The sequence below is a fragment of the Dermacentor silvarum genome, chromosome 7, assembly GCF_013339745.2.
Source record: "Dermacentor silvarum isolate Dsil-2018 chromosome 7, BIME_Dsil_1.4, whole genome shotgun sequence".
In the NCBI taxonomy this organism is placed as follows: domain Eukaryota; kingdom Metazoa; phylum Arthropoda; class Arachnida; order Ixodida; family Ixodidae; genus Dermacentor; species Dermacentor silvarum.
This window is the reverse complement of record NC_051160.1, coordinates 17,056,670-17,084,302: the sequence shown is the minus strand read 5'-3', so window position 1 is coordinate 17,084,302 and position 27,633 is coordinate 17,056,670. Positions and strand designations below refer to the sequence as shown.

At 48.3% G+C, this 27,633-nt stretch overlaps 1 protein-coding gene across 4 annotated transcripts in view; it reads right to left on the bottom strand.

Annotated features, from left to right (window-relative positions):
* Positions 1–18,015, bottom strand: part of LOC119457626 (equilibrative nucleoside transporter 2) — a 104,477-nt gene extending 86,462 nt beyond the window's left edge. Inside the window, exon 1 of one of the 4 annotated variants that reach the window (XM_037719256.2) lies at positions 17,934–18,015. Coding sequence is in view for 1 of the 4 variants with exons in the window: in XM_037719254.2 (XP_037575182.1) it covers positions 13,711–13,739 (29 nt within the window). In the remaining 3 variants the exon portion in view is untranslated. Of the gene's footprint in view, positions 1–10,544; positions 10,647–10,965; positions 11,085–13,710; positions 13,764–17,933 lie in introns of those variants that run through there. The other 3 variants (XM_037719254.2, XM_037719257.2, XM_049670285.1) reach the window with 3 other exon arrangements.
* Between the last annotated feature and the right edge of the window lie 9,618 nt (positions 18,016–27,633).

Below are 27,633 nucleotides of genomic sequence, written 5' to 3'. Positions count from 1 at the left end.
CTTCATGTAAATGCTAGTCGAGTTGGTTTGAAAGAGTGTCGAGTCAGGCCCGACTGCAATGGGTAGGGTAGGTTGACCTAAAGCCCGACCCGTTAAATTTGCTGCGTGCACTCAAACGCGGGACGGGTCGGGTGCCCCAGTGCCGAGATTGGCGCGGGACCACTGTGACGTCGCGACTTATGCGCCGGCAGCAGGAATGGTATAACGGGACACGGCAAAGACGAGCACTGTGCAGATGCAACCTAATTGTAACGATAAGAGCCACGATAATAGAGCTATTGTAGAAGACTGCGGGAACCGGAAGCCCAGTTCGAACGCGTTGGCGTCTCGGCTCCACGCTGCAGTGTGTACCGTCTTTGCCCAGATTCGTCAGAAGCGATTTCGTGTAAACGCGGTCACGTCGGGCTCGGTCAGCCCGATTTCTGACTCGAGCCACTCGCGTCGGGTTCTTGTCAACGTATAGCTTCACTCTAAAAATGTTTAAACCCTCTGGGTCTTATCTAGTCCCCAAACAATAAAAAATTGCCCGCCAATCCACCCTGTAAAGGTGGTTGGAAAGCGAAGCTTTTTACGCCACCCTCACGGTGACTGCGGCGCACTTTTTTTATTGTTCTTTCCGCCGAGCCTTATATTCACGCTCTTCTTCTGCCGTCTTTACTTTCCGTGGTCTACCCATAGTGGGGTAGTCTAGAAAATGAACCGAAGCAGTTACTAGGCTGGAAGGGTTTCGAATGACGTCAACCCTCTTTCAAGCAGCTGCATAAGCTTTGCAACAGCTGCAATCTAATCTTATACGGACCGCGCCGAGCCTGTTTCCGTTGTTTGCCCGCAGCCCTTATCATCCATCATGTTGGCTCATCACTTTGAAGCTTGTTTTTGTGGTTTTTCTTGCGAAAACGAGTGCTTAGTTGTACGCTGAATGCCTGAATTCAAGTAAGCTATACCTGCTATACCTGCAATTGTTAGCGGTTCGTCGGTATCGTTTTTTGATTACAACGACGGACACGACAGAACCCTCGGCTGGTAGAGGTACAAAGCTTCGCTTTAATAGTCGTCTGTCTTTTCCGCATTCCCTTTCTTTAACGCTGCGAGCCCCGTACTTCCTATAGTCACGAAAGACTCACGCGTTACCGGCGTGACACAGCATTCCAAGCAGGAAAGTAGCGAGCGCTGAGTTTTCAAGAAAGGAAAAGCAAGCAAGGCAGATGACGATTATTGTTTGGGGACTAGATAAGACCCAAATGGTGTAAACGTTTTTTAGAGTGCTGTTACTGCTGTTTCTTGGTATAAGAGCGCAGGCGCAGTTCCTTTGCACGTTGGTAAAGACTTTCCTCCGTATTCATAAATGCATATTAACTTGAAGCCCATATACTTGACTCGATATAAATGACGCCGCCACTCGTGAACGCGCCGAAGGAAACGCAATGAGCGTGTTGGGCACCTTCACGCCAAGCGTCATTTAGATCAAGCCAAGTGTGGGCTTCATGCAAGTCACTGTCACTCGTATGAACATGTGACGGAGGCAGGAATGGCGACCTTTAAGCCATAAACAGCTGCAGCCCGTTTGTAAGATTCCATTTCATTTTGCATTCTCTTTTGATTTTTTTTTTTATCGTGCGTCGGGGCGAGGTTGGATGCCAGCGATATAATTAACAGCGGCGCGGCTGCGTCGCTGTTAAAAATCTAAAATAAATTATGTGAAGCCCACATCCTCAATTTACGTAAGAGCAAAAAACAACTCTTTGCGAGTGTCTAATACCTCTTTTGAAAAAAAAAAAAAAAAAAAACATTGGACCGTGTCAAATCGCTACAAAGCCTTGTCAACTTTTATAAGCGGAATGTAACTTTGGCGTCACTTTTGAAGCACTTCTAATCTTGGTATCAGAATGGAATTTTGAGAATCCATTCACCGTGAAATGAAGCATTCTTGATAGCAAAATTGAACAAAATGTTTTTTTTTTATTTATTACAAAAACCCGCATTCGCTCCAAGAGCATTACAGCGGGGGGGGGGGGGGGGGGGGGGGAGGGGGGGGGTATAGACATATTTATACATTTGTGGATGCAAACATTAAACACAGTGTCACACAAGCGAAACAAGGCTTTACAAGCAGGTAAACAAAGGCAATAGATCGCTAGCATCTAGGTATGATACCCGTATAAAACAAAACAAGTACAGAAGTACAGTACAGAAAACAAAACAAGTACAAAATCAGGTAACAGCAGCGCTATAGAGCTTGAACACACTTATAAAACTGAGAATTAGATGCGATGCTTACAACGTTTTCAGGAAGCCTGTTCCACTCAGATGCCGTTCGTCGAAAAAATGAATACTTCAGCAAATTGCCTCTGGAAGTTATCTCCCGAACTTTAAAGGCATGGTCGCGGCGATTCGAAATGTAATGTGGTGCCAGCATGTAGTTCGTTTTGTCTATGCCAGAGCGCCCATGGAAAATATTATGAAAGAACTTCAGCCTAAGATACCGTCTACGATCGCTCAAAGTCTGCAGTTGCAATCTGGTCTTCATAGCGGTGACGCTACTTGTGCGGCGATACTCACCGACTATGTACCTGGCTGCTCGATTTTGTACGCGCTCCAGCAAATATATCATGTTCTGTTGATAAGGATCCCAGAGTACACTCGCGTAGTCGAGAATAGGACAAACGTATGAGGTGTACAGGACCTTTTTCACGCCTTCAGGGCACGCATGGAAAGCGCGAGCCAAAAATGCAAGGGTTCTGTTGGCTTTATTTGCTGTTTTTATTATGTGTTCATTCCAAGACAGGGTATCCGTAAAGTATACACCAAGGTACTTGGCCTCCTTTACATGCGGTAAACTGACATTGTTGATAACATAGGAGCTTGGCGAGTCTAGCTTTTTTCTCGAGAAACGAATGTAATTGCATTTCGTTGTGTTTAGAGCCATGCGCCAGGTACTACACCATTCAGAAATTTTATTCAGATCAGATTGAAGAATTTTGATATCAGCTGGAGTGTCAATTGAGCGATAAACAACGCAGTCATCTGCATACAACCGTATTTTCGAAGTGATTCCTTCTGATATGTCATTGATGAAGATTAAGAACATCAAGGGGCCTAACACCGATCCTTGCGGTACGCCAGACGTGACAGGAACTGATGATGATTTCCAACCGTAGACAATGGTAAGCTGACTACGAGAAGAAAGGTAGATTTCCAGCCATTTAGACACATTTTCAGGAAGACCAAGGTGGGCTAGCTTGTAGGATAAGCAACGATGACTGACTTGGTCGAACGCTTTTCTGAAGTCTAAGAACACGCAATCCACCACGAATCCTTTATCAATCGCGGACACAAGGTCAAAATGGAATTCAACCAGTTGTGTCTCACAGGAGAAGCCCTGGCGAAATCCATGCTGGTTCTGGAAAAAATAGCTGTGCTCACTGAGATGTTTAGCTATGTTGCTATACAAAATATGCTCCAATATTTTTGATGCTTCGCATAACAGAGAAATTGGGCGGTAATGTTCAAAATTATTTTTAGATCCTTCTTTATGAACCGGTACAACGGTTGCAACTTTCCATTCGTCTGGAACTGTTCCCATTTTCAGTGAAAGTGTGAACAGACGATGGAGAAGGCGACTCATGGGGCGTGCACATTCCTTCAAAACGCGGTTAGGTATCATGTCTGGCCCGTTTGCTTTGCTGGGCTTTATAGCGCTCAGGAGGTGGAAGATTCCTTCTTCAGAGAGCGAAATTGCGCCCATCGGTTGCATTACTTGGTGAACATCTGGCAAAACGGCATTATCTCCGGGCGAGTCTGCCCGAAACACTGATTTAAAGTAATTATTTAGGACGACAGCTTTGTGTTCATTGTCCGTTTTGTGAAGTATATTACCTAGTCCCCCCCCCCCCCCCCCAAATAAGTTTGAGAATCAAGGAAATTAATGAATTTATTTATTTGTTTATTTACACATACTGCAGCCTCAATGAGGCTATTGCAGGAGTGGGATGAACAAACATATGAACAGGCTTCCGAGCATTCTTTCAATGGTAGTGAACGGATGCTTCCCGGCAACTAGTTAGAGGCTTCAATTGTTGACGGAAAAAAAGCTACACTTGAAGAGGTGATTACTTTGTCCAAAACATGACCGACATCATCCTTGGGTGCAGCCGATCTTATCATTCGAGTAGCGCAGCCGGGACTTAATCCCGACGGCTTCTCAGTCTCCTATCTTACTTCATATCTGTAATTCAATTAGTAAGTACATTTAATTTCGCCTACGTTGTTCTTGGTGTCTTTGTTGGCTTCTTATGAAATGATAGATACGTCCCTTCGCTCTTACAGCGCTGTAGCGAGCTGGTGAGGCTGAGAATATAGGCGCTTGGATAACTTCTAAGCTGAGCATTGAAGGACGCAATCACGGGACAAAATACGTAAAACTGACGTCACACGATTTAATACGTTTCAAGTCTACATGACTACAGCTCAACGTTGTTCCGAGCGTCCTGCCATTGCAAAGATATAAAATACGTCACCCTGAGATCTGCTATATGGACCAAGGACCTGCTCGCTGAACCCCCAAAAGTGAAGCAACATTACAACCAGCAAAAACATTACTAGACGATTAGTTCGTTTATACCGGCTGTTTCACTTAACTTGAAGCGAACTTTAAATATAGAGTGGTGCACGTTAAGAGGCAAACGGTATATTGCGCGTAGCTGTCTTGAGTTATTTTTTGAACAAGTTTGGTCACGTTTAGTTATGGAAAAGCTTAAATAATAGTTTTGGAGCAGACGTCGTATTAGAAAGGTTGTGGAGTGTGCTTAGAAACACCAAGTCAAGTCGTTTTCATTAGGTTGTCTCTTATGAAGTTCTCTATACCCGGCACTGAAGAAAGCCAGCGAAATATGAAAAATTGACGCAGATTTTAAACAGTTTTTCTCTACAGCACTTCACGAATTTACAAATCAATTTCGCGGTACATTACACGGAAAATTATGGTTATCTGTGCTTGAGCCATGATAACCATTTCTCTTATTTGAAAACGTAGAAAAAAAAAAGGTGTTTCGTACGTTGAGCCAACTTGAAAGCACGACCTTTTTTTTAAAAAGGCTAATAGGACACGTGACCGGAAGTTTCTAGGGGTCGCAGGCTTGGCGCTGCTAAGGCACATGTAAAATCGTTTATATATACTACAGCCATAACCAGGGAAGCAAGGGCCTCCGACAAGGAAGGCTACGTTTCACAACTGTATACAGCCAAGAGTATATTTCCTAATAAGTGCATCAAACACGATAGCACCGATAAAAAAAAATCATATCATCTCACCCTACGGGCAACCATGGTGGGATGCGAAAGCATCGCGGGGGGTGCGCATCGAGTTTCCGTTTCGTTTCACTTGGCAACACAACCCAATGAAAGTTAGAGTGAGAGAATGTATTGAGAATTTATTGTATTGTTGCTGGCGTCGAAGCACGCCGACGGCCGCGTTACGCTGACGTTCGCTCTGGACGCTCCCGACCTTGCTCAGGTTGTTGTCGAACCAAAGCCGGTCGCACACGTTGCAGCTGTGCCCGCAGCTCCGATCGAGGAAGTCGCGCTTGAACCGCGCGTCAGCACCGTCGAAGCCCGGGCGTTGTAATGGCCTCGAACGTGTTGCTGCTCTGGCCGCAGACTCGCGTTTCCTCGTCGCTTCGGGATCGGGAGCTGCCGCTCGACGCTGCCGTTGCGCTTCGACTTTCCGAGCCCGGAGTTCGGGGTCGGCTTGATAACGCTGACGTTCCACTTCGGCGTGCCGAGCCCGTGTTGCTTCCGTAGAAGTTTCCTGCCGACGTTGACGTTTACGTTCGGCTTCCCTGGCCCGAAGTTCGGGGTCCGCTTGCCGACGCTGACGTTTACGTTCGGTTTCCCGAGCCTTCCTCTGCTCCTCGGCCGTGGCGCTGCCGCTGCAACTAGCGCCGACGTTGACGTTGTTCATGGCGTTTCGCACATCGTTGCACAGAGAGAGAATGACGAAGCAATACCGCGCCGCGACAGTTGCGCCGCCTACCGGCGTACCCTTAGAGAGAGAGGGAGAGCGGGAGAGAGAGTTATATGCAATGATTTGCTGCGCCACACCTGTGGCGGAAAGGGGGAGAAGGAGAGCGCACACCTGCGTAGGAGAGGAGAATGAGGGAGAGTTGCGCATGCGTAGTATGGGTGCGGACGCCGCAGAACGGACAAAACAATCACCGCCCAAGCACTCCGTACAGACGGTTAACCAGCGAAGCTGAAACGTGCGGCCCCGGTGTTTAGCAGTGGGTTAATCCCGACGCTGTATTGAAGCGTTTCTCAATTATTGGTTACATGTTTGTGTTTCTAGTGGAACGAAAGCACCAATGGCGGGCGGATGCTGCTAGCCACGACGCCGAGCTAACTCGAGATATCGAACGCATGCAACAACGGCGAGCCGAGGAAGCGGGGTTGCGGGCAGAGCAGCGTCAACGTGGTAGTGGCGGGAATGCGTTAGCCGGGGCCAACGCCCGCTTTCGGCGGGAGTTTCTCGAGCGGCACTTTGACTTCGGCTGCGACGAAACGTCCACGTTGAAATCGCAAAGTGGAACGTAAGTGTCAATGGCGGGCGGAAGCTGCTACCACGACGCCGAGCTAACTCGAGATATCGAACGCATGCGACAACGGCGAGCCGAGGAGGTGGGGTTGCGGGCAGAGCAGCGACGTCACTAACGGCGCTGCCAATGGCGCGCGCGCTCGGGTGCGACGTAGAGAACGACGTCACTGACGGCGCAGCCAATGGAGACCTTTATTGAAACATGTGGCGAACGGTTTTTCGTTTGGCCTAACCATATACAGGTTTCGCTGTAAAAACATGCTGTTTAAGACGTGTCTCATGCATGAGGAAACCCTTCTCCTTTGATTGGATATGTGCTGCAATAATATGTGTATTCTGTTTTAGTAAAACGCCTTAGAGAGAGATAGAGAGAGAGATAAACAGAAGAAAGGAAAGGCAGGGAGGTTAGCAGACATACGTGCGGTTTGCTACCATGCACTGGGGGAAGGGGCCGGGTATAGGGATGAAAGAGAGAGAGAGAGAGATGAGATAGAGAGAGCACATTCGCGCACATCTGAAGGTTCGCACTAAGTCTACACACGGTCGCCAAGACCTGTCGACTTCAGGTACTTCAACAACGCTTTGGTCACTTTCTGTGTCATCGAGCCATACGGCCATGGTCCCAAGCATCTTCATTTCGCAAAATGGTCTAGAGTACAGCCGGTTCAATGCTGTCCGGAGAGATTCACGCTCGATGTCGTACTAGGGACAGAGACATAATATATGTTCAATTGTTTCTACAGTTCCACAAGAGTCGCACATGGGCGTATCCCCCATTCCAATGCGGAACTAGTAGGCTTTTGTAAATGCAACCCTGAGCCAGAGGCGGCACAATACTGTCGCTTCAGAGCAGGAAGCTTTTGATGGCACTTGTATCTTTAGGGATGGATCAAGTCTATGAAGATGACACTTCGGGAGGCTGGGAGAAGACCAATATGTGTGTGTCATATCTTTAGCCACGATATGAAGCTTTCTTGCAGCGTCGGTTCTGGATAAGGGGATTGGAACTGGTAGGGCTTCCAGATGGACAGACCGGGCGGCTTCTTCGGCGAGGTCACTACCAGCAATGCTGGCATGTCCAGGTATCCACTGAAATATAATTTCATGCCCTTTAGCGATAGTTTGATGGTGGTCTTCTCATATGCCAGCTGCTCATGAGTCCTGTGATATAGGGCAAAATTCAGACTCTGAAGTGCTGCCTTAGAGTCGCAAAATATGACCCATTTCTGAGGTGTCTCTTGCAGGAGGTATTTTACAGCAGCACGCAGGGCAGCAAGTTCTAGCGCCGTCGATGTTGTCATGTGTGACTGTTTGAATTTGACTGTAGTTTTCGTAGCTGGAATGACAACGGCACCTGAAGAGCTGGTAGATGAGACCGAACCATCGGTATAGATGTGTATTCGGTCCCCGTATGTCTCATGTATTAATTGCAGCGTCATCTGTTTCAGAGCTATTTTTCGGTGATTGGCTTTCTTCTTTCCACCCGGAATGCCCAGACGCACCTGAGGGTGTTGGAGACACCACAAGGGTAACGACGACCTTGCTGCTGGTGCGTATCCTGATTGAAGACAATCTTAGAAGCCATCTATACGATACTCAGCCTATACGACACTCAGTAATCTATAAATATGGCTCGAGTGTTTGCTCTCGGTTACAGTATGTCGTCATGAAGCCGCTTCCGTCCTACAATTCTTTTTCACGTTGCTTTACCCCAGGCATAATTTTCAATCGGCTGGATAGGTGCTTTCCAGACATGATACACATGAAATAGCTGATGATCTCACAACGAATATTACTGCAGAGAGTTCTCGCTTGGGGTTAACTTACTGTAAACTTGATAAAAATCACCACAGAATAGAATATTCTCAATCCGCTCTGCTGCTGCATGCTTTTTCACAATACTGAACATGCAAGAAATGTGGTGAAACTAAATGTTAAATGGACATAATTGACGTCTGAAGGTGTTTAACTTAAAACAGCGCGAAGTAGTGGTGGAAAAAGGAGTCGAGGACAGATAGAGCGCTGTTGACAAAGTGCTGTTGGCTTAAAGTGAGGGATGTTTTAAGTAGCCTCTTCCTGCACCCGTGCTGTTGACAGAAGAACCCGTTGCTTGAAGTTCAGCTGTGGAGGCACGCATCGAGTGGCGCGCTGACAAAATGGAGTGTTTCCTGCAGCCGCCTAAAAGTATACGTGCAAGTTGAGAACGAAGCCTTATCGTTATCGCAGACTGGCGCTCTCGATTTGGAGCCGAAACGTCGCACCCTTTCTTCAAGATGATCCCGCGGTAGGACACTATGGTCGCACCGCTCTTTCTCGAGTTTCGCAGGAGGTTCTTTCTTTATGTGTGTGCGCGAAAATTTGAAATCCTGTAGGGCACATTCTACATGCAGCTACCGGCTTATTTTTCCAACTTCGTAAAACCTGAAAGGGACACTAAAGAAATATGCTAAATACATTTATAGACTGTTAAAGCATTATTTCAAAACTAGACTTTCGTTGATATCGTGGTCTATATTACATGGATAATTAGAAGAGAAAGCGAAGGTGAACGATTTATTTCTCGTATATCGCGCCAGTGTACGTCAGCGTGACGTCACGTATTTCAAGGTATTCTTTCTTGTATTTGAGCTGTTCTAGCTAAGTTTGGTCTTTGGATCGTCTAGAATGCAATGTAGCCCATCTTTACTGATAAAAAAAGTTAACTAGGCACGAGCAAGGGGCCGTCAAAACCCATGACGTAATGGAGAACTAGTGCAGCAACTTCAATGTGGCGTCAACACCGCGGGCTCTCATTTTAACGCGAGAGCCTTAAGGGCCCCGTGTCGCAGAAAATCCGGCGTCGGCGTCGATGTCGGCGTCTGTGTTGGAGAAAATCATCCCGAACCGCCCCGACCACGCAGGCCCTCCAGGTGGCGCAAGGTGTTAGTGAACAAAAATAAATTTCTCACAGTGAAATCCGTCAGAAAAATGGTAAAGTACGACTTAATCGCAACCTACAGACATGTTGGCGTCGAATTGTAATTTGAACGTACGAGAAAATGTAATTCTGTTACGAGGAAACTCAAACACAAACCCCTTTTCCAGCATTTCTACAATACCAACAGCGGCGCGCTCGGGTAGTTTACTTGCGGAATGCTATCCAGATGGCGCTCGCATCCTCGGCAAGTCAAATTGGGACTTCGCCTGCCTAATGCGTTTTGGACACGCGTGCGCGTCGGGGCAATAGCAAACAATTAATAAAATAATAAAAAAGGTGCTAGTGCCTTCACATTTTAATAGAGGACGACTTATATTGCCCCTGAAAAAACGTCTTCCCAGCAATGCATTTCTGTTTAACAGTGAAGCCGACTTTAAGGGGATCGGTGTAAGCTTGGTTTTTGTAAGCTGGCTTTCCCACGTTCTGTGTTGCAGTGAAGCCTACTCAAAGAAAAATGCGATGCGAACGGGGCCCGATAACGCTATCGCGTTCCACTCTTAAAGGCGAAGCTTAAGCGTCCTCCAATTTTTTTTCATCAGCCAAGATAAATTTCCCATACTGTAGCTACTGCTGCCCCGAAAGGCCGCACAGCGGTTTTTCGACGACCTCGCGTAAGCTGAAATCATGTAAATTTCACGGAGAGCGAGCTAAAACATCTCCAAATCGTTCCGCGAAAAGCGACGGCAACACATTCGAGCAAAGCTGCGCGCCGGCTCGCGCAAGCCAGAGAGGAGGAAAGGCCCACCGCGCGCCCTTTCCTCCTCGCCCGATGAAAAGGTCTACACGAATGGCATGCACAGAAATATCAATAGATGCAACCCGTTCATCGTTATGCAGTACGCTTCCAACAGTTCCGGTGTCGTCATATCTTTCCTCCTGCCTACCATCTTACGTACCACACTGGTACAAATAACGACATTAACCGCTAACGCCCTAACGTTCAATGCCATTCACGCGGTGTCATAAGAGCATACTTACATTGGTATTAGAACTTAATGCCCTTTGAGGCGGAGCGTGCTCTCACAACTCAATTGGCCGTTGAATGATTACTCTTTCTCCAAAGGAACGCACATTTCTCCAGTAAACAGAAATAATTGTTGTTGTTGCGCCTTCAAAACGTGGCACGTACCGACAATGGGGGATGGGCCGAGAATCGGGTAGTTGTAAGTTCAGTTTATAGCGAATAATAACGCAGTTATTAAAAAAAAGGTGTGCCTGTGAACAATAAAGAGTTTTGTGTTACTGAGCAGTGAGACATAAATTAACGGTGAAATTTAAAAGAAAAAAATTGAGAAATTTAGAATGATAGCAATTTTAGAATATTTACAATAGGAATACTAAGGAAAATTAGGAATTCGCAATTTTATGCGTCTTGTTGCTTTTGGATGAAAGCACTCACTGCGTCAGACGCGTCCTCACTGTCCTCCCGCCGTCTTCTTTTCCATAAGGACTTGCGCCTGCTGACGATTCTAGCGCAGCTGGTACCTTCGTAATGTGAAGAATGCGAGCCAATGTTGCTTTCCGCATTACGAATGTTAGCGCTACTGTTAGCGCTCAGTTTAATTTCTTCTTTTGTTAGCCGGAAAGATAATGTACGCTGCGCTATTATTTTTATTTTTCGTTCTCTTTTTTTTTTACTGAAACATGGCAAGGCAGCGGTGTTTAGGGACCGGACAGCGTTTCCGAATAAATTTATAAGGCGTTTTTATCCTTCGAACAGTGCGAAGGGTTAACAACGTGTCCATTTCGGCTGGTTGTTATACCTCACAACAGCCGCAGAATTTCATGGCGTAAGGCGAAGAAAAGAGGCACGTAACAGAGCGCGCAGACTATCAACCAAATGCTTTATTTACAGAAGCGAGATATAAAAGCACCGAGGTCGGCTATACACATTAAAAAAAAATTCAGCAGGACCGATATAATCAACTTTTGTCGATAGGGAAGTGACGGAGAGCTGACGCATGCTTCCCCGCGTGTCAAAATGCTAAAGGTTTCAAAATATCACTCGTGCGGTGTTCGCGATACTTTTGAACTTAAAGATCACTGCGCAAGCACACCTCCGACTATGGTTAGCGAGATGTCTGTCGTCATATACCAGCGCGTAAAAAAAGAAAGAAAAAGAAAAATAAAACAATAAGGGGCGAATGTCAAGAGACATACGCAGCGCTGTGCGTGCGCATGTCTCTGTACGTCCGTCCCTCGTTCTTTTACGCGCTCGTATTTGACGATCATGAATAACCAACTACAGCCCGAATTTCAGCTCTATAGAGATGACTGTGGGAGGAGCCTTTGGGTGAAGCCGCGTGTTCACGTAGGCGGGCGTTGATACATCTTGCCGTTTGCCCAATGTAACAGCGATTGTATGTCAGCGAAATCCCATATACAACAACCTGCGTGCGATGCTCCACAAAACGATGAACGTGCAAGCTTCTTAGAATATAGGGCTGTCTTAAGTTTTGTTCTTGATTAACTCTCCTGCATAAACCACGATGTCCCTTTTTTTTTTTTTTTTTTTTTTTTAGGGGTGCTAAAGATTACCTTAACTCCAGCCTCAGCTGCAACTTTGATTATGTTGTGGAACACGCGGTATGTATATCGGTGATAACAGCAATCCTAGGTCTTGAAGGATGTGATGGTTGGATCTGTTTTTTACATTTTTTTTAATTTCACTAACTAATGTTACAGCGACGCTGCGCAGGACGTTGGTCGGAAGTGCCAGTCAATTTTTGCCTGTCAAACGTGTGCTGAAGAGCTTTGCTCCACAGAGTACTCGCACGGGAACGAGAGGGCATGCAGATCACAAACATGCTTTTGTGACGCATCGTTTTAGCAAGCGTGGAATGTTCAGGAGAAAACGGAAGAATACCTTTCTTTGAGCAAAGCGCGTTGTTCCAGCACACGTGACCAAGCTTAAAAATAATTTCCATGTGTAAAAATCTTATCCGGGAATTAGCTATTTGTTCCGACGTCAATGCAAGTTGCTTAGCTTCTTCCCCGAAGGCGTCTGAAAATCGGTTCTACATTCCGCTGCGTGTCAAAAGGAAATAACAAAAGTTAGTTCAAGTGAACTCACGCGGTGTATGCGGTGTACGTACGTATGCACAACTTGAATAGCGACATCACGTCGCCATTCACACTATTTCCGACTATTGCGCACATTAATCCCTTCTGAGTAGTCTCGAGCGAAAAGGAATAGCGTATCGTTAGTGGTACGTGAGCTGTAAAAAAAATTATTTTTTTTCTTCTCGTCTCGAAGCCACCGCTATGCCCCGTTTGCTCGTAGAACACGGCTTGACGAACGCGTACGTCTCTGAGGTGTCTGGATCGTGATACTTGCGAAGGTGCGGTAAACTGCTCCCAATTAAATGCGCATATCTCCATGACGCTCGTTCAAACCGCAACGAATTGGCAAAAAAAAAAAAGAAAGAAACTTGGAGGACGCTTAAGCTTCGCCTTTAAGAGTGGAACGCGATAGCATTCAAAGATCCCTGACTGCTTCTCACGCTACCCGGCAACTGCAGCTCATGTAACCGTAATGTTTACCGGGAATCGCTGGCGGCGAACGCTATGCACGAATGTGAGATTTCTGGTAGAAACCGCGGCCTCTTGCGTGGGCCGATCCCGGAGGTAGTGCACAGCCGCGCCAAAAAAAAAAAAAACTTATTTTCAGGTTTCTGTTATTGTTTCACACATTTAATATTTCAGTCTCAGAAGATTTAACATCAAAGCATGCGCTGTCGGTGTTTTGTTTCTTGGCATTCGTTTGTGGGCTGCCTTTCTCAAAATTCCGAGGAATAACTTTATCAAGAATGTAAGACAAGGTACGGGCAACTTTAGTGATATAGAACGGTGCCCCAATATAACCCGCATATACGGCATGTCATATAGCAAGGCGTGGCATAGTATACATATACCTAAATATATGCGGGATGATTTGTCTCTAACGGACAACGCCGCCGGACGCCGGCGCCGACACCGGATTTTCTGCGACACGGGGCCCTGTCGCGTTAAAATTTGTCGGCCTTGTCATAACAACAGAAACCGATGACGAGGAAAACGTCATTGGCAGCTGGAGAAACATTCGCGCCGCTCGCGGCGTTGCACTCCAGAGCGCATGCAGCCCCCAATGTGAAAGCTGGCTCACCATGAGCTGCTGCCGAGCTGGATCCCCATAACGACCGATCGCGTCGGCGTCGCGAGTCAACACAAGGCGCGCGCCGCGAAGAGGCGACGAACGGAACCCCGAGGCGGTGGCGCCGCCGTCGGGCAGTGCATGCAACGCGTGCGGCCGTGTGCCCAGCCTACTCGCCGCCGTCGACGGCCTTGTCACCGCAGACCACACGGTGGTCCTGACCACGGCCGGTCTGGATCGCGCGTCACACCGGTTTTATAAAAGGCTCATTCACACTATAGGCTGACACGACACCGATTTTGGTCTGCCAACTGTTGGCGACAGCGTTTTCCTTCCTTTAAACCGTTGGCGCCACAGCGTTATCCCTCCTGTAAACTGCTGTCGCCAACAGTTGGGAGACCAAAGTCGGTGTCGTGTCGGCCAAGTGAGATGACCCTAAGCGTTCTCTTTGTCTGCGGGCACGGCCGACCTGCAGCGCGCGGGACGCGCGCCATGTTACGTTCACTGATTAGTGATAAAATATACATAATCTTCATGGGTTCGGGAAACTAATGCCTTGGCGTGATTTCTAGTGTTATTTTACGGTTATTATCTGATGTATACACGTCCTTGGGGCGACTCTGTCGCATCTACAAGTGATTATTCTGCTTGTTACTACTGTTAAACATTGTAATCTGAATGGCGATAACAATTTAGTAGACAGCTATACAAACTAAGGATAGTAGTTCATTCAGCCGTATAAACTTGTAAACATTCGCTTACTAAGTTAACAAGCACGGTGTCACGCGCGCACAGGTAAACATGAACGCATCTCGCTCGATGACCGCGGAAACTCGCTGTCAAAACGCTGGAGTGAGGAGGCACGGCTGCAGCAGCGAGCGAATGGACCTGGGTGCCGTCTCTCGCTTCAACGCGAACTACGTAAACGTCCAAAGCACAGCGCATACGAAGCTACTGGCACTGGTTGCACTTTGTCCACATCGCAGATCGAATTCAAGATACGGCGACCGCGCGGCCGCTCCGTAACCAGCAGCCGCCGGCGTAGAACGCCCCCCCTCTCTCTCTCTCTCTCTCCATCACCTCCCCCCGTGCCTCGCGCGAGACGAAGATGGCGCGCTTCCGCCCCGCCTTCCTCCCTCGCGCGCGCAAGATTCAGCCGCGATCGTCGGCTGACCCCCGCAAGCTCTCACTCGCACATACAGCGTACGCGTCGCGCGGCAACAATGTCACCGTGTTCGGACTTTATACGGAACCTCACGGCGACGACCACGGCGACGGCAGAAATGCGCCTAGAGTGTCCATATCATTGCTATCGCAATAAAAAAATTGCTGGAGTGGCAACCACCTCTGTTTCTTACCAGCACATGGTGAAGCCAGAGTTTGCCTATACTTCTGCTCTGAAATTATTCACTTGCGACAGGTAAATTCCGCTCAAACCACACTTCCCTTCGGTTGTTGTAAATGCTGGGCTAATGAGAAAAATAAACGCTCGTGGTTTCTCGTTAAAATGTTACCTTTGGCTGCGTATTGATATCATGATATGCCATGCATTTTGACCAAACATTTAGGCTTCCTCCTAAAACCAGTGACAGAAAGAAAGAAAAAAAAAAGACGTCGAACGATATCTGCACTGCAAAATTAAGCATCCGAAATAGCCAGTAGTGGGAAGAAAGCGCTTCGTATGTTGCCCGCTATTCGCTAACATTTTTTTTTTTCGTGCCTGTGGTAAGACGGCGGCGGTCCAGCTTCACTTTTTGAGACGTCAGCTCCTCTCCAGCTTGGTGCGCGCGGCTGGTCAGCAAGAACGCTGTAGCGCTTGTGCGCAAAATGTTCCCGCCATCACCAGAAGGCCGAACGCTGTCTTGTGTCGCTACAGAGCCGACTGAGCGAAGTGTGAAAGTGCGTCTACTTGGCTTTGTCATTTTTTTTTTTTTTTGAGAAAGCCTTAGATCTCTGTGTTCCAAGGTGACGTTGTGAGATACAGAAAATCACGGGACCCAAGGAAGGACAGAAGCGAACCAAATCATGTCTAGCCCTGTCTAAGAGATGATTAATGATTAGCAAAATCAATTAATGATTGATTAGTGATTGAATTAAGGTGCATTAGGGTGAATTAAGGATGATTAAGGAGGACTAGGGTGGATTAAGGTGGATTAGGGTCGATTAAGGTGGGTAAAGGTGTATTAAGGATGATTAGGGTGGATTAAGATGTATTAAGGTGAATGAAGGGGGATTAAGGTTGGTTAAAGTGAATTACAGTAGGCTTTACAAGGCTTTCGCCTCCGCGCCTATTAGGTGATAGCTAAGGACGCCAGGGGAAATTTTTTGCAGCCAAACGCACTGCATGTTTCTGGAGACTTTCTAACCCTGCACGCGCGGTCCACGCACGCGCCGTCGACACATTGACAGCATGATGGCGGTAACGTCGACGCAATGATCTTTGCTTTCTCACAACAGATAACAATGCAGCGCGGTGTGAGAGCGTCGTTGAATGCATAGTTATACAGAGCAAACGTCCCGTGCCTATTATGGTGATGCATATACAGGGTGTCTCAACTGTCATGCACCAAGATTTAAAAGTATGCAAATGCCCCGTAGCTGGACAGAACCAAGGTTATGTCGCTTGCCTTCGCTTGGAGATTACATAATTAGTGTTAATTATTTAATCAACTTCTAAAATATTATAATTAGATGAAAAGTGTCAGTGAGAAAATTGTAGAGCAACATGAGAAACTCCCGATGCAGCTTTCTGTTGCTCAATACGTGCTACATAAAAGTGTATTTTTCTAGCGCGAAAGAAACCCGCGAATACATGCAACATTGCCGCGCGAGCTGGCCGATGGAGGCACTTTGCGTGTATTCGCGGGCTTCTTTCACGCTTCTGGTGAGAAGTAGCTCAAGTGGCAGAGCGACCACCCGGAAAAGATGTGGTATCGGGCTCGATCCCGGACCAGGACTATATATATATATATATATATATATATATATATATATATATATATATATATATATCATCAGTTCATCATCATCTTTAAGAACCCTTAAAGGCCCCTTTCGGGGTATTACATAAGGGGGGGGGGCAAAAACAAATACAGGGCAGTCATGATATCAAAAATTGTATGAACGCTAAATATAGAAAAAAGAAAAATATATATATACACACAATATATATATATAAACACACTTATCGCATAACTTTTCCTAATGTCGCTATCGAGCATCTGCAAGGCTATCAGTATCACTATCAACAGAAAGCGTCAGTAAACTAGCGTGATTTTATACTCTTCGTTTATGAAATTCGCGTAATGCTAAAACGACAGTGCTATCAACACAATTCATAAGTCAATGTATCGATAGATTTATGTCCCCAATCCCTATTCATAATCATATCATAATCATACCGTATCATAATCATCAGCCGATCTTATTGCGGGAGAAAGGTGTCTCCAGCTTTCTCCGTTTACCCGTGTTTTGCGCGAGTGAACCCCGTTCTACGGTTACAGAGATTCGTAATTCAAAGTGCTTTTGATCCTACGCCACCGTCCACTGTGTTCTCCGTCCCTTGGCACTCACTAGGTTACTACAAAATATAGCACCGGACACCTACTTTATGCGTAATGCGACCTAGCTGCATAGTGTGCTCATAGTCATGCAAAAATATCGATAATTTTATTATGATTTTATTTTCAATACCTCCTATGGGATATTCTTTTATTGATGTGGAATGGTGTCAACTTGCCGTGAAGTCCCGGATTTTGACGGCGTCTCTGTTGGGCTAGTTATCTTTTTTTATCTCAAAAGTTGGACTGCATTGTATTCTAAAAGATCCGTCACGGTCCTACCGTGACGTCACACTGTTGCCCTGGTGTCTTGGCGCGAAACTAAAAAAGAAAAGAAAGTAAAAATTGCCCTAATTTCATCTTCCACTAATCAGCCTATTACCGTGACATTAACCGAAAATAGAACTTTGCATGAATACTTTATCGGTATAAGTTGATTAAGTGTTTCTTCTTAATGTCCCTTTAAGCTTTTTTGGGGATTATACAGTGACGCAGTAGAACTGACAGTAATGCACCATTGTTTTGCCCGAATTCAGAGCCCTTCCACTCGAGATAACTGCAACGTGCTGGAGCACTATGGCGCTACTTCCCAACAACGAATAATATAAACGCTAGAGCCGAGTTACGAGAAAATCGCTCTTAGCGAAATGCGAGGTGTTTGCTTTTGTTACATACCTGCGTGTACGCCGTGAAGCCTTTTACGACGAAGAGGCACGGGGTCGGCGATAGTGATCAACTGCAGCACTTGATGTCGACTGTATATGCGAACGCGCCTGCCCTTGAAGCTATCTTATCGGCGTCTGATTAAGCCGCTTGTGGTGTATACTGCTCGCATCCTTCGCCACAAAAGTTAGTCGCGATAACGGGCACGCTCATACTGTCGCAAGGCTGACGCTATCCCCCGCGCAACCCTATAACAGCCAATCCGTGCCCTCCGTTTGCGCTGATGTTAGATGTGTGTGGTCGTCTCTTTGTTGTTGCGAGCCCCATAGCCCTTTGCGCAAGTCAGTCCCTCTTTTCCTTTGCGAGGTTCAATGACATACATGTTACTTCAGATACAATGCAGTTATTGGAATCAACGTCAGGCGAAACTGACCTTTAAATTTTCAATGAAATTTTAGTTGCTAGCATGGCGCAAGTTCTCCCGTCACAGTTTTGTATAATTTGGCGCCGCGATGACGTGCACGTAACTGTTCGCGTTTTGCATTGCGTTTTGCAGCTAGCATATTACAAATGCGTGCCTGCCCGACAGGATCCGGAAACACCCAACGTTTGACCCACGCGACCACCGATTACACGGTCTCCTGGATCGACGCAGTTTACACTCCCGTTAATTCTATAACCCTGCGGGGACCACTAAAATGTGTCGAAAGGTTGAATTAACAGACGGCCGCAGAAAGAACGGGTTTAAATACTTGTTCACTGCTTGATGTATACTCTGTCGTCGTCGTCGACAGATGACTTCAATACAGTCATACTCCAACTATACACCTCAGAAGAACTTGTCCTTGAGCAAGTTGGTGCTTAGGTTTACTAAGCATATTGTGCCTAATATGTTTAAAAACTATAACACGTCGTCGTCGGTCAGTCGCTCACAGACCTCAGCGCTAACGTTGGCGCTGACAAAATCTTCAAAAGAGACATCGCCCTGGGCAAACCGCAAGTCATCACTGCAGGGCGGTTTGCTGACGTCGATGTCATCGCCCAGGGAACCAGGAGCGCCCTCCTTCTGAAGTTCTCGTATTTTCAAAGCTATTAGTACCTCTGCGCGCCTCAGGGAGCGCCGGTGAAGGTCGAGTTAACCTAAGCGCCGTGCTTTCATGGTCGATAATAAACGAGCTTTTCCTTAAATAGCCAAAGAATGGTTTCTCGCCGGGAATTCCCAATGCTTTCGAATTAAGCGAGAAGTCGAATTAACCGAGGTCGTAATAACGGGAGTCGCCTGTATTACACTGTCTCCGGGATCGTTCCAACTTTACTCCGCGAGAAACCGACTCAGCAGACTTGCCAAACTCCGGGAAAGGAAATGAAAGCTTCGCTTTTTATGATGTTAATTATACGCTTGAAGGCGCATATTTGTGACAGAAATGATATTTAGGCACTATTAATTTGTCGCGTCATTGTGTAACTGTAGGGGTAACGCGGAAAGCTATGTGTAAGTCGATTCGTTATATAGTGCGTGTGTTTAAAGCTACGTAGATTTTTTGATGAGAAGTCTATGAGCGTAGCGAACGTGGTATTTTCGCACAGTAGTTCATAAGCCAGGCGGACACACTTTGCCACAAACAACGCAAGTTTCAGGAGACTAATTAACAAGTATTTGTTAATGAACTTGTTCATTAAAACCATGGCGACAATCGTTTATATGGCAAGTTTGGAGGTAGTCATATTTAATGCACTCCGTTTTTTCTGAAATTTTGAAAATAGCACCTAATTAAAGATATTCGTCATCGAATTTAAACGCTCAGGCCAGGCAATAACGAAACCACGGATGCCGATAGCGCAAAAAAGGCGGCCCTATTATCACGTCAGCATGCACACTTACTTACTAGAGAGTTTTACATGTATATTAGGGGACGCAAGCCGCTTACGTCCCCTAATCTAAAACTCTCTACTACAAGCAAAGAGTGCGCTGCATGCACGTATACAAGGTGTCATTTTACTGGGCGCCTCGTTACATCTCGGCCTGCAAACGCATTTAAAGAGCGGATGGAGATCAAACATGTTAAGACTTCTTTTAACGACACAGTTCAACCATACACCTCTGAGAACGTCGGCATGAGAGACCGCAATATGGCTCATACTCTTTCGGAAAAGTACGCAGATATCCTACACTATCACACGCTGCTATAATAGTGCACGGTGTCAGATGCCTGAGCGCATTGCACGTCGGGCTAATAAAGGGGCAATAACGGTAGCGGAGAAAACATTCCCGCCGGGGCAAAACGCATCAGCTGGGAGATAAAGAGGCCGGTGTTTCGCAACAATTCAGCTGCACGAGAGGAGTGTTATATTGCAAGTAGCCATAATGTTTATCGCCGGAACAACAGGAAACATACTTCACCAGCTTTCGGGCGGCTTGTTTTTCTCACGCGCCCTTTCGCTGAATAGTATACGCCACCTCCTGTATATTGAGGGGGCCGCGGGAGTCGCGGTGTATAAGGTGCAATGAACCTCTGGCGTTATGCCCCGGCATGACTCAAAGAATGGTCCGCGGATATACTCCTCCAGAATGCAGCAATGTAGATTCGCGACGACTTCCCGTGACCGCCTTCTAACGATTTTCTTTGCCATTCCGCGATTCTACAATCGCGCGCGCCGGTGGAGGAGGCAAGCGATTCCTTTCGCACTCCCCTCTCCCTTCTCACCATACCAAATTTGCCCTCTCGCTCCTTCACAACAGCCTCAACACACGCCCTTTCTTCTTTACATCACCCTCGGTACATTTCTTCTCGCACATGTTCGTACCAGAGGTTCGCTGATTAAAGGACTGGATCGTCGCAAAAGAGCTAACGCTTTCATATGTATAGGTAACAAAAGTGGTAGCATGTGTGGCTTTCATCCTTGGAGCTAGTCAGAAATATTACGGGACACCATTGGAATATATAACGGTTGTTTCATCATCATCATCAGCCTATATTTTATGTCCACTGCAAGACGAAGGCCTCTCCGTGCGATCTCCAATTAGCCCTGTCTTGCGCTATAGCTGATTCCAACTTGCGCCTGCAAATTTTCTAACTTCATCAGCCTGCCTAGTTTTGCTGCCATCCTCGACTGCGCTTCCCTTCTGCGCACTACAGGATCGAGGTCTCTACACGAGAGCCCTCGATCTCCCCATCGCTACGTCCAATCAACGTCTTCTCGAGTTAGGAATGACGAACACCTTTGGGGAGCTCCGTGAGGCGCATCTCAACAATCAATACTTGCGGTTAGGCAAGACAGCAGCGTGTAGCCGCCCTCTGACCCACTTACACATCGCTTACACAACTCAACGGGAGGAGCGGGTGTCCTTGCCTGAAGCCTACAGGTATGCGCACTACAGGTACGACCCCTCCCCAGCAATATGACCAAGGATGCCCACGATGGCCGCCGCCTAGCGCGCGCAGCGTCCATTTTCGAGCGGTACGGCACCCGGCCGAGGGGTATTCTACACTGATGCATGCAGCTGGCCCGCACCACGGGGGCTCGTATACGGCAGCTGTCATCCACCAAAACGAACCAGTACAGGGCCTCACTTTCCGTGCCCCTCGCTAGCCATCGCGATAGCCACCGCGGATCCAGCTTACCGCGAGTCATCATCACCGACTCTATATAGGGGAGCCTGTCGCAACCTGGAGCAGGGACGCATTCCGTATCGTGCCTTTAAAGTTCTTCGCCGATGTGAGTACCAGGGTTAACCGACCCGGCGCTCCGTCATCTGGGCCCCAGCACATGCGGGAGATCGAGGGAAGTGAGGTAGCAGACGCTACCGCCCGCGCGCTTAACTATACCGGGCATCGCCTCATCCGTCGCATATAGAGGACCAGGATTTCAATCCGGCTATTAATTTCCGGGAAATTTCTATTTTCTACCAAACCTCTCACGGCCGTTATCCTCCCCCGTGTAAAGGCCTCACGAAGGCAGAGCAGCGCTGGCTCCTGCGCCTCTATACCGATACAGTACTGTGCCCGGCAGTACTCGAGCATTTTAATTCAGCCTTTTCAGGCGAGTGTCCGCACTGTGGGAACGTGTCCGCGGACACCTACCACATGGTGTGGGCATGTCCCAACAACCCGGCCTACCCCACACCCCCCCCCATCCTTCCCGAGAGATCTGGGAGGCTGCCCTGCTCGGATGCTCGACCATACAGGACCAACGTGCCCTGGTGGACCGAGCCCGGGCTGCCGCAAAAGCCACAGGGGTCCCGGAATAGGAACACCTCCTAGACTTTGTACGGGGCGGGCCCTTCTGGCTCGACCCAAACTCTCTCTGTATATAGCGACAATAAATGTTTTTTCACTCACACTCTGTCTACACCGCATGCACCGACTTCTCCACTAGTCTGTTCGAAGCCAAGAGCAGCCTCCAGGGATACAACCTGCGCAACAGATAGCGCAATGCCCTTACACCGTAGCACCACATGTTCAGTGGTTTCGTCATCCTTTCCGCACGCCCGACGGCGCACATCCCCCACACCACTGTTTGTGCTTCGAAGGCGCACAAGTGTATGGAGCGCACCAACTCTTGCTTCAAAGAGCAACCTACCCCCAAGGGAATCGTCATATAGGTGTACCGTACTAATAGTGTTCTTATGACGTCGGTACACAGCCAACATCGACTTCGCCGCCATATTACGCTTCCAACGTGTTTCTTATTCGGCCTACACTCGATCCCGTGCCTGTTTTGCCCAATCTGCCGGTGAGTTTGCGCTAATATAGGGGAGCGAAACGGGCCGTATTTACTCTCTCTGCGGTATAAGCGCCTCGCCCACGGCGTGCGCATGCCCATGTCGCAGACAAGTAATCAGATACACGGCGCGCCCACCGTTCTCGAGGCATGTAGAGCAGGCGGCCAATATCAGACGACTTATATTGCCCCTCGAAAAACGTCTTCCCAGCAATGCATTACTGTTTAAAAGTGAAGCCGACTTTAAGGGGATCGGTGTAAGCTTTGTCTTTGTAACCTGGCTTTCCCACGTTCTGTGTTGCGGTGAAGCTCACCGAAACAAAAAAAAATCGCAGTTGCGCCCGAAAGGCGAAGCATCAATTGCGATAGCAAATCAGTAGAGAACTATTCGGAGTAGGTATAGTAGCTTTATCGGCTGCATATACTTGGGCACATTCGGTTACTAACTGAATTAACAAGCGTGGTGTCAGCGTGCACAAGAAAACGTGAATAGATCACACACGATGACCACAGACAACCACTATCAAAACGCTCGCAGCAAGCGCAGCCGCCGCAGCGAGCGAAGGTTCGTGCGGTCTATCGCTTCAACGGAACCTGAGCGGCGAATGCACAGCGCATAGAAAGGTCAGAGCCGTGTGGAGATAGCTTTCAAGATACGGTGCGGGCGACCGCTGCAGCTGGGCAAAGTATAAACGCTGAGTAGAAGCTGCCCCCCCCCCCCACCAACCCCCTTTATCCCGCGCTGCCTTTCCGCTTTGCTCCTTTCGCGTGCGAGACTGAGTCGCCAGTTCCCCTTGCGCCCGGTTGCAAGATACGCATTTGGTGCCAGGTGCCGCAGCACAGCGTCGCCCCCCCCCTCCCTACCTCCCTCCCATACCCCCGCAGCCTTTCGCGCGACGGGAAGTCGCGCTTGCTCTCCGCCGTGAGTTCGCTCTCCGTGATAGCGCGCGTCCCACGCGCGCTTTCACTCGCACATACGGCGCGCGGCGACGATTTTATCGCCCTTGGACTTTATACGGAACCTCACGGCGACGGCGGAAACCCGCTGGATGTGTCCATATAATTGCTATCGCAATAAAATGCGATGCGAATGGGGCACGATAACGCTATCGCGTTCCACTCTTAAAATCAAAGCTTAAGCATCCTCCCATTTATGCCGTACTATGGCCGTTTATCGATACCGAAATTCTTGCGCAGCACATGGATCGGCATGAAGGGATTGCGCATGCTGCATTTGTCCAGGAAGTCGGCCATGTTCACGTCGTAGTAGAGCCACGCAAAGCGCCTCCGTGGCTTCCAGTCCAGAACATACTGCACCTGCACAGCCAGGTCACGTGTCACGCGCTGCGGCCACGCGCACGGGACATCAAGACTCACCTTTTGTGCGACCGTAATGGCATTGTCAAAAACGAGGACCATTTTCATCTGTGTATCACTGAGGAATGAAATGTTCGTATCGTTGATGTGTGACCACTTGCCACTTGAGCAACCCTACGAGAAAAAGAAACTTCGTCTGTTATACGCACATTCCCATATCGTGGCTATTCGTACGTCGTACGAAATCTACAGCCAAAGATGCTGATGGACACTTAATGCGCGGCTTTGCGCTTGTTATTGCGTGCTTGTGTATGTCTTCTATAGCATAGTTTCGCCCTAAATGCCAAGCATCGATTCCGATAGCTAATTATTTGACAGCTATACAAAGTAAGGAAGGATACTAGTTTTATCGGCCACGTAAACTTGTAAACATTCGCTGACTAACTAAGCAAGCATGGTGTCACGCGCGCACAAGCAAAGATGAACACATCTCACTCGATGACCGCAAACACTCGCTGTGAAAACGCTGGAATGAGAAAGCGCGGCGGCCGCAGCGAGCGGATTGACCTTCGGGCTACCTCTCGCTTCAACGCAAACTAAGCGGCGAGAACACAGCGCACACAAAGCTACCAGCTCTGGGCGCACTCTGTCCCCATCGCATATCGCTTTCAAGATAGGGCCGGGCGGCCGCGCGCGGCCGCGCCATACGCAACCGCCGCCGGAGTAGAACGCCCCACCTCACTCCTGTACCCCCCCATCCGTGGCTGCGGCTGCGGCTTTCTCAAGCGAAGTTGCCTGCGTCGACGATGTAACGCTCAATAATCCAGCTGCTCTCAGAGCTGCACAGGTGGCTCGTGCTCGGCACGCGCTCGTGCTACTGCTCACGCGTTCGTCGTCGTTGTCTGCTTCCACAACTGGCTGCGTTGGCGCTAATCATTCCAGCGTGGGAATTTCGCTTCTCTTCTGTCGTCGTGATGGGGAGGCCGCGATTACGGCGGTATGAGCCATTGCTTAAGGAGGTATGAGCCATTCATTGTCTTACGTAACAGACAGATTTACTTTTGACGATTTTTCATGGAAATCCATCCACAATGAACGCGCTCGGGAAAGGGCTCGTCGTCGACGTGCTGATTCTAGCGTGAGGGCGTCCGAAGCCCAGGCTAAACGTCAGCGAAGAGCCGCGGACCCCTATAGTTGAGGGAGCGCGATGTTGAGGCCAAACGTCAGCGTTGTCTTGCCCTCCAGGAACCCGACAACGGTGGTGCACGCCTCGGCAACGCTAGCGCTAACTTTCCCGGTGCGACGGCCAGGTTTCAACGCGAGTTTCTCAACCGTAACTTCGGAGCCAGCTGCAGTGCGTATGACCGTTTGTGGTTCGAGCACAACGTGGTACTCGTCAGTGCGATTCGTTCGGAGGACCACCGAATAAACACACGACAAGCTCGTCGCTTTCACTGCATGAGAAGGAGGTATACAAGAGCATCTGGTCGAGCGAGAAAAATAGGGAAAGGTCTGCGGAGGAATGTCGGCCACAGTTTGGGCAGGCAAATCACTCATGACGCCTGCGACGGACGGAGACCGGCTTGGGTGTTCGTGCCTATCAAAGTGGGGTGGGGGGAGGCTCTTGCATTGCCTCCCGTCGGATTTGAGTTTGTGTCAGTCAGCACGGATAGTCTCCTGTTTAGCAGAAGACTCTTGTAATAGGCTAGTTAATTTTTACATCGCGAACGTTTTTCGGGCTAAAAAACCTCTGTTTTCGGAGATATCGTAGACGGTGACTAGGTGGACGACACGAAGCTTTGATGACAGCTTCAGAGAACATGCAAAAGGCGCTTTCGGAGCTGATTAAGCTATGCCCAAACGGCGCAAGCAGCGTATATGGTGCTTGTTCTAAAAGCGGGGCTATATATGTATTCCAAGCTATCCAAGTTTTCTGATTATGAATTCAGTCAGGATTAGTGTGTTTTGCTCTTTGTTCTTTTTTCGGCAAATATTTTGAAGCAGTGGCTTGTCAGTTTATGACTCAGTGAAGTTCCTCGGTGCGGCCACTATATATCTGATTATTTTCTGCCTGATCGCTGGAGGGTGTGCTCAGTTCCGATAGATTTGTTCTTGCTGCTCACAAGGCTTGAAACGAAGTTGTTTTGTACATTGTAATACCTTGTAGCAAATATATATTACAGCTAGCAACTCGCTTACTGTTGTGGACCGTCACGAAACATTCAGCTTCGACCATTCGTGCGCCATAGGTGTAGTCCGTCATTTATTGTGCGTATACAGTGCGCATATATTCAAGTGTGCGTCCATTCACTTATTCTTGATACGTCGGCGATAGAGTGGCCGTAAATTTTCCTGCCATTTGGGATAGATGTGTATAGATAACGTGCGCGAAACTTACTATGACAGGAATTAAGCGGCGCTACTCCCTTTGTCGTTGTTTAACGAGTGTATACTCACTCTTTCCGACGTTCTGGGGATGAAGCCCTTTCTTTTGAAGGTTAGTGATACAAGGCTGGCGGATGAGCAAATTTCTGTATCCTCTAGGAAAGCCGCACATCACGAAGTGCCGCTAACACGTTCGGACAGTTGCAGCAGCGGTCCGCGAACTTGGCCACACATATTCATTCTATTCCTTAACATGCCAGTCACTATTTTTTTTTTTTTTTTTGCAGCCAACTACTGCACACGTCTTCAATCCACATGATTCAATCTAGCATGATTGGAGCACAGTGCGTTAGCGAAAAATCAGTTGCATTTCCGACACCTGATCGCACAGAAGCAAGGTAGAAGCGGTAATGGTTTCGTATTCGTGCGCGGTCGCTGAGGAGACGTATGGCGTGCCGCCGTAAGCGCCATCTCGTTTCTCTAAAACAAAGTGCTCCGTGAAAAGGGTCAATGGTAACGCTATGCTAAGCTCTTCTACACTCAGGCGTTCCAAGAAAGCAAGGTGCGCTGCCTGTAGCAGCAGAACGTTGCGCTCCCACTCAAGGCGCGCCTGTCCCGCATTTCAGATGACCGCACCGCGTCGATGACGAGATTGCATGTTGGTGCAACTTTATTGCGATAGTAACTAATGGACAGGCGAGGCGTACTTTCGCCGTCGCTGTGATCCGTACAAAGTCCAAGTGCGATAACACCGTGGCAGCGCGCCGTATGCTGTAGGTGCGAGTAAAAGCGTGCGAGGGGGAGCCGAGGGTAACAGCTTGATCTCGCGCGCGCAAGGGAGGAAGACAGGGAGGAAGCGCGCCGTGATCCACCGCGCGCAAGCCACTGGTGAGGTGGGGGAGGGGCGGCGGCATCTTTCAAAGCGTGACGCTACTTTTTATATATAGGGGCTTTAGGAGCACGTCCTACTCCGGCGGCGTCGCCGTATGGTGCGGCTGAGCGCTGCCGCGCGGGCCCTACCTTGAAAGCGATCTGCGATGAGTACAGAGCTTAGGTGGGCCGAGGGCTTATAGCTTCGTGTGCGATGTGTTCTCGCCCCTTACTTCGCGGTGTAGCGAGAGGCATCACGAAGGTCAATTCGCTCGCCGCTGCTGCCGCTCTTGCTCACGCCAGCGTTTTCATAGCGAGTCTGACCGCGAGTCTCATCAAGTCGGATCTGTTTATGTTTGCCTGCGCGCGCGTGACACCATGCCTGCTAATTTAGTTAGTAAGCGAATGTTTACTAGTT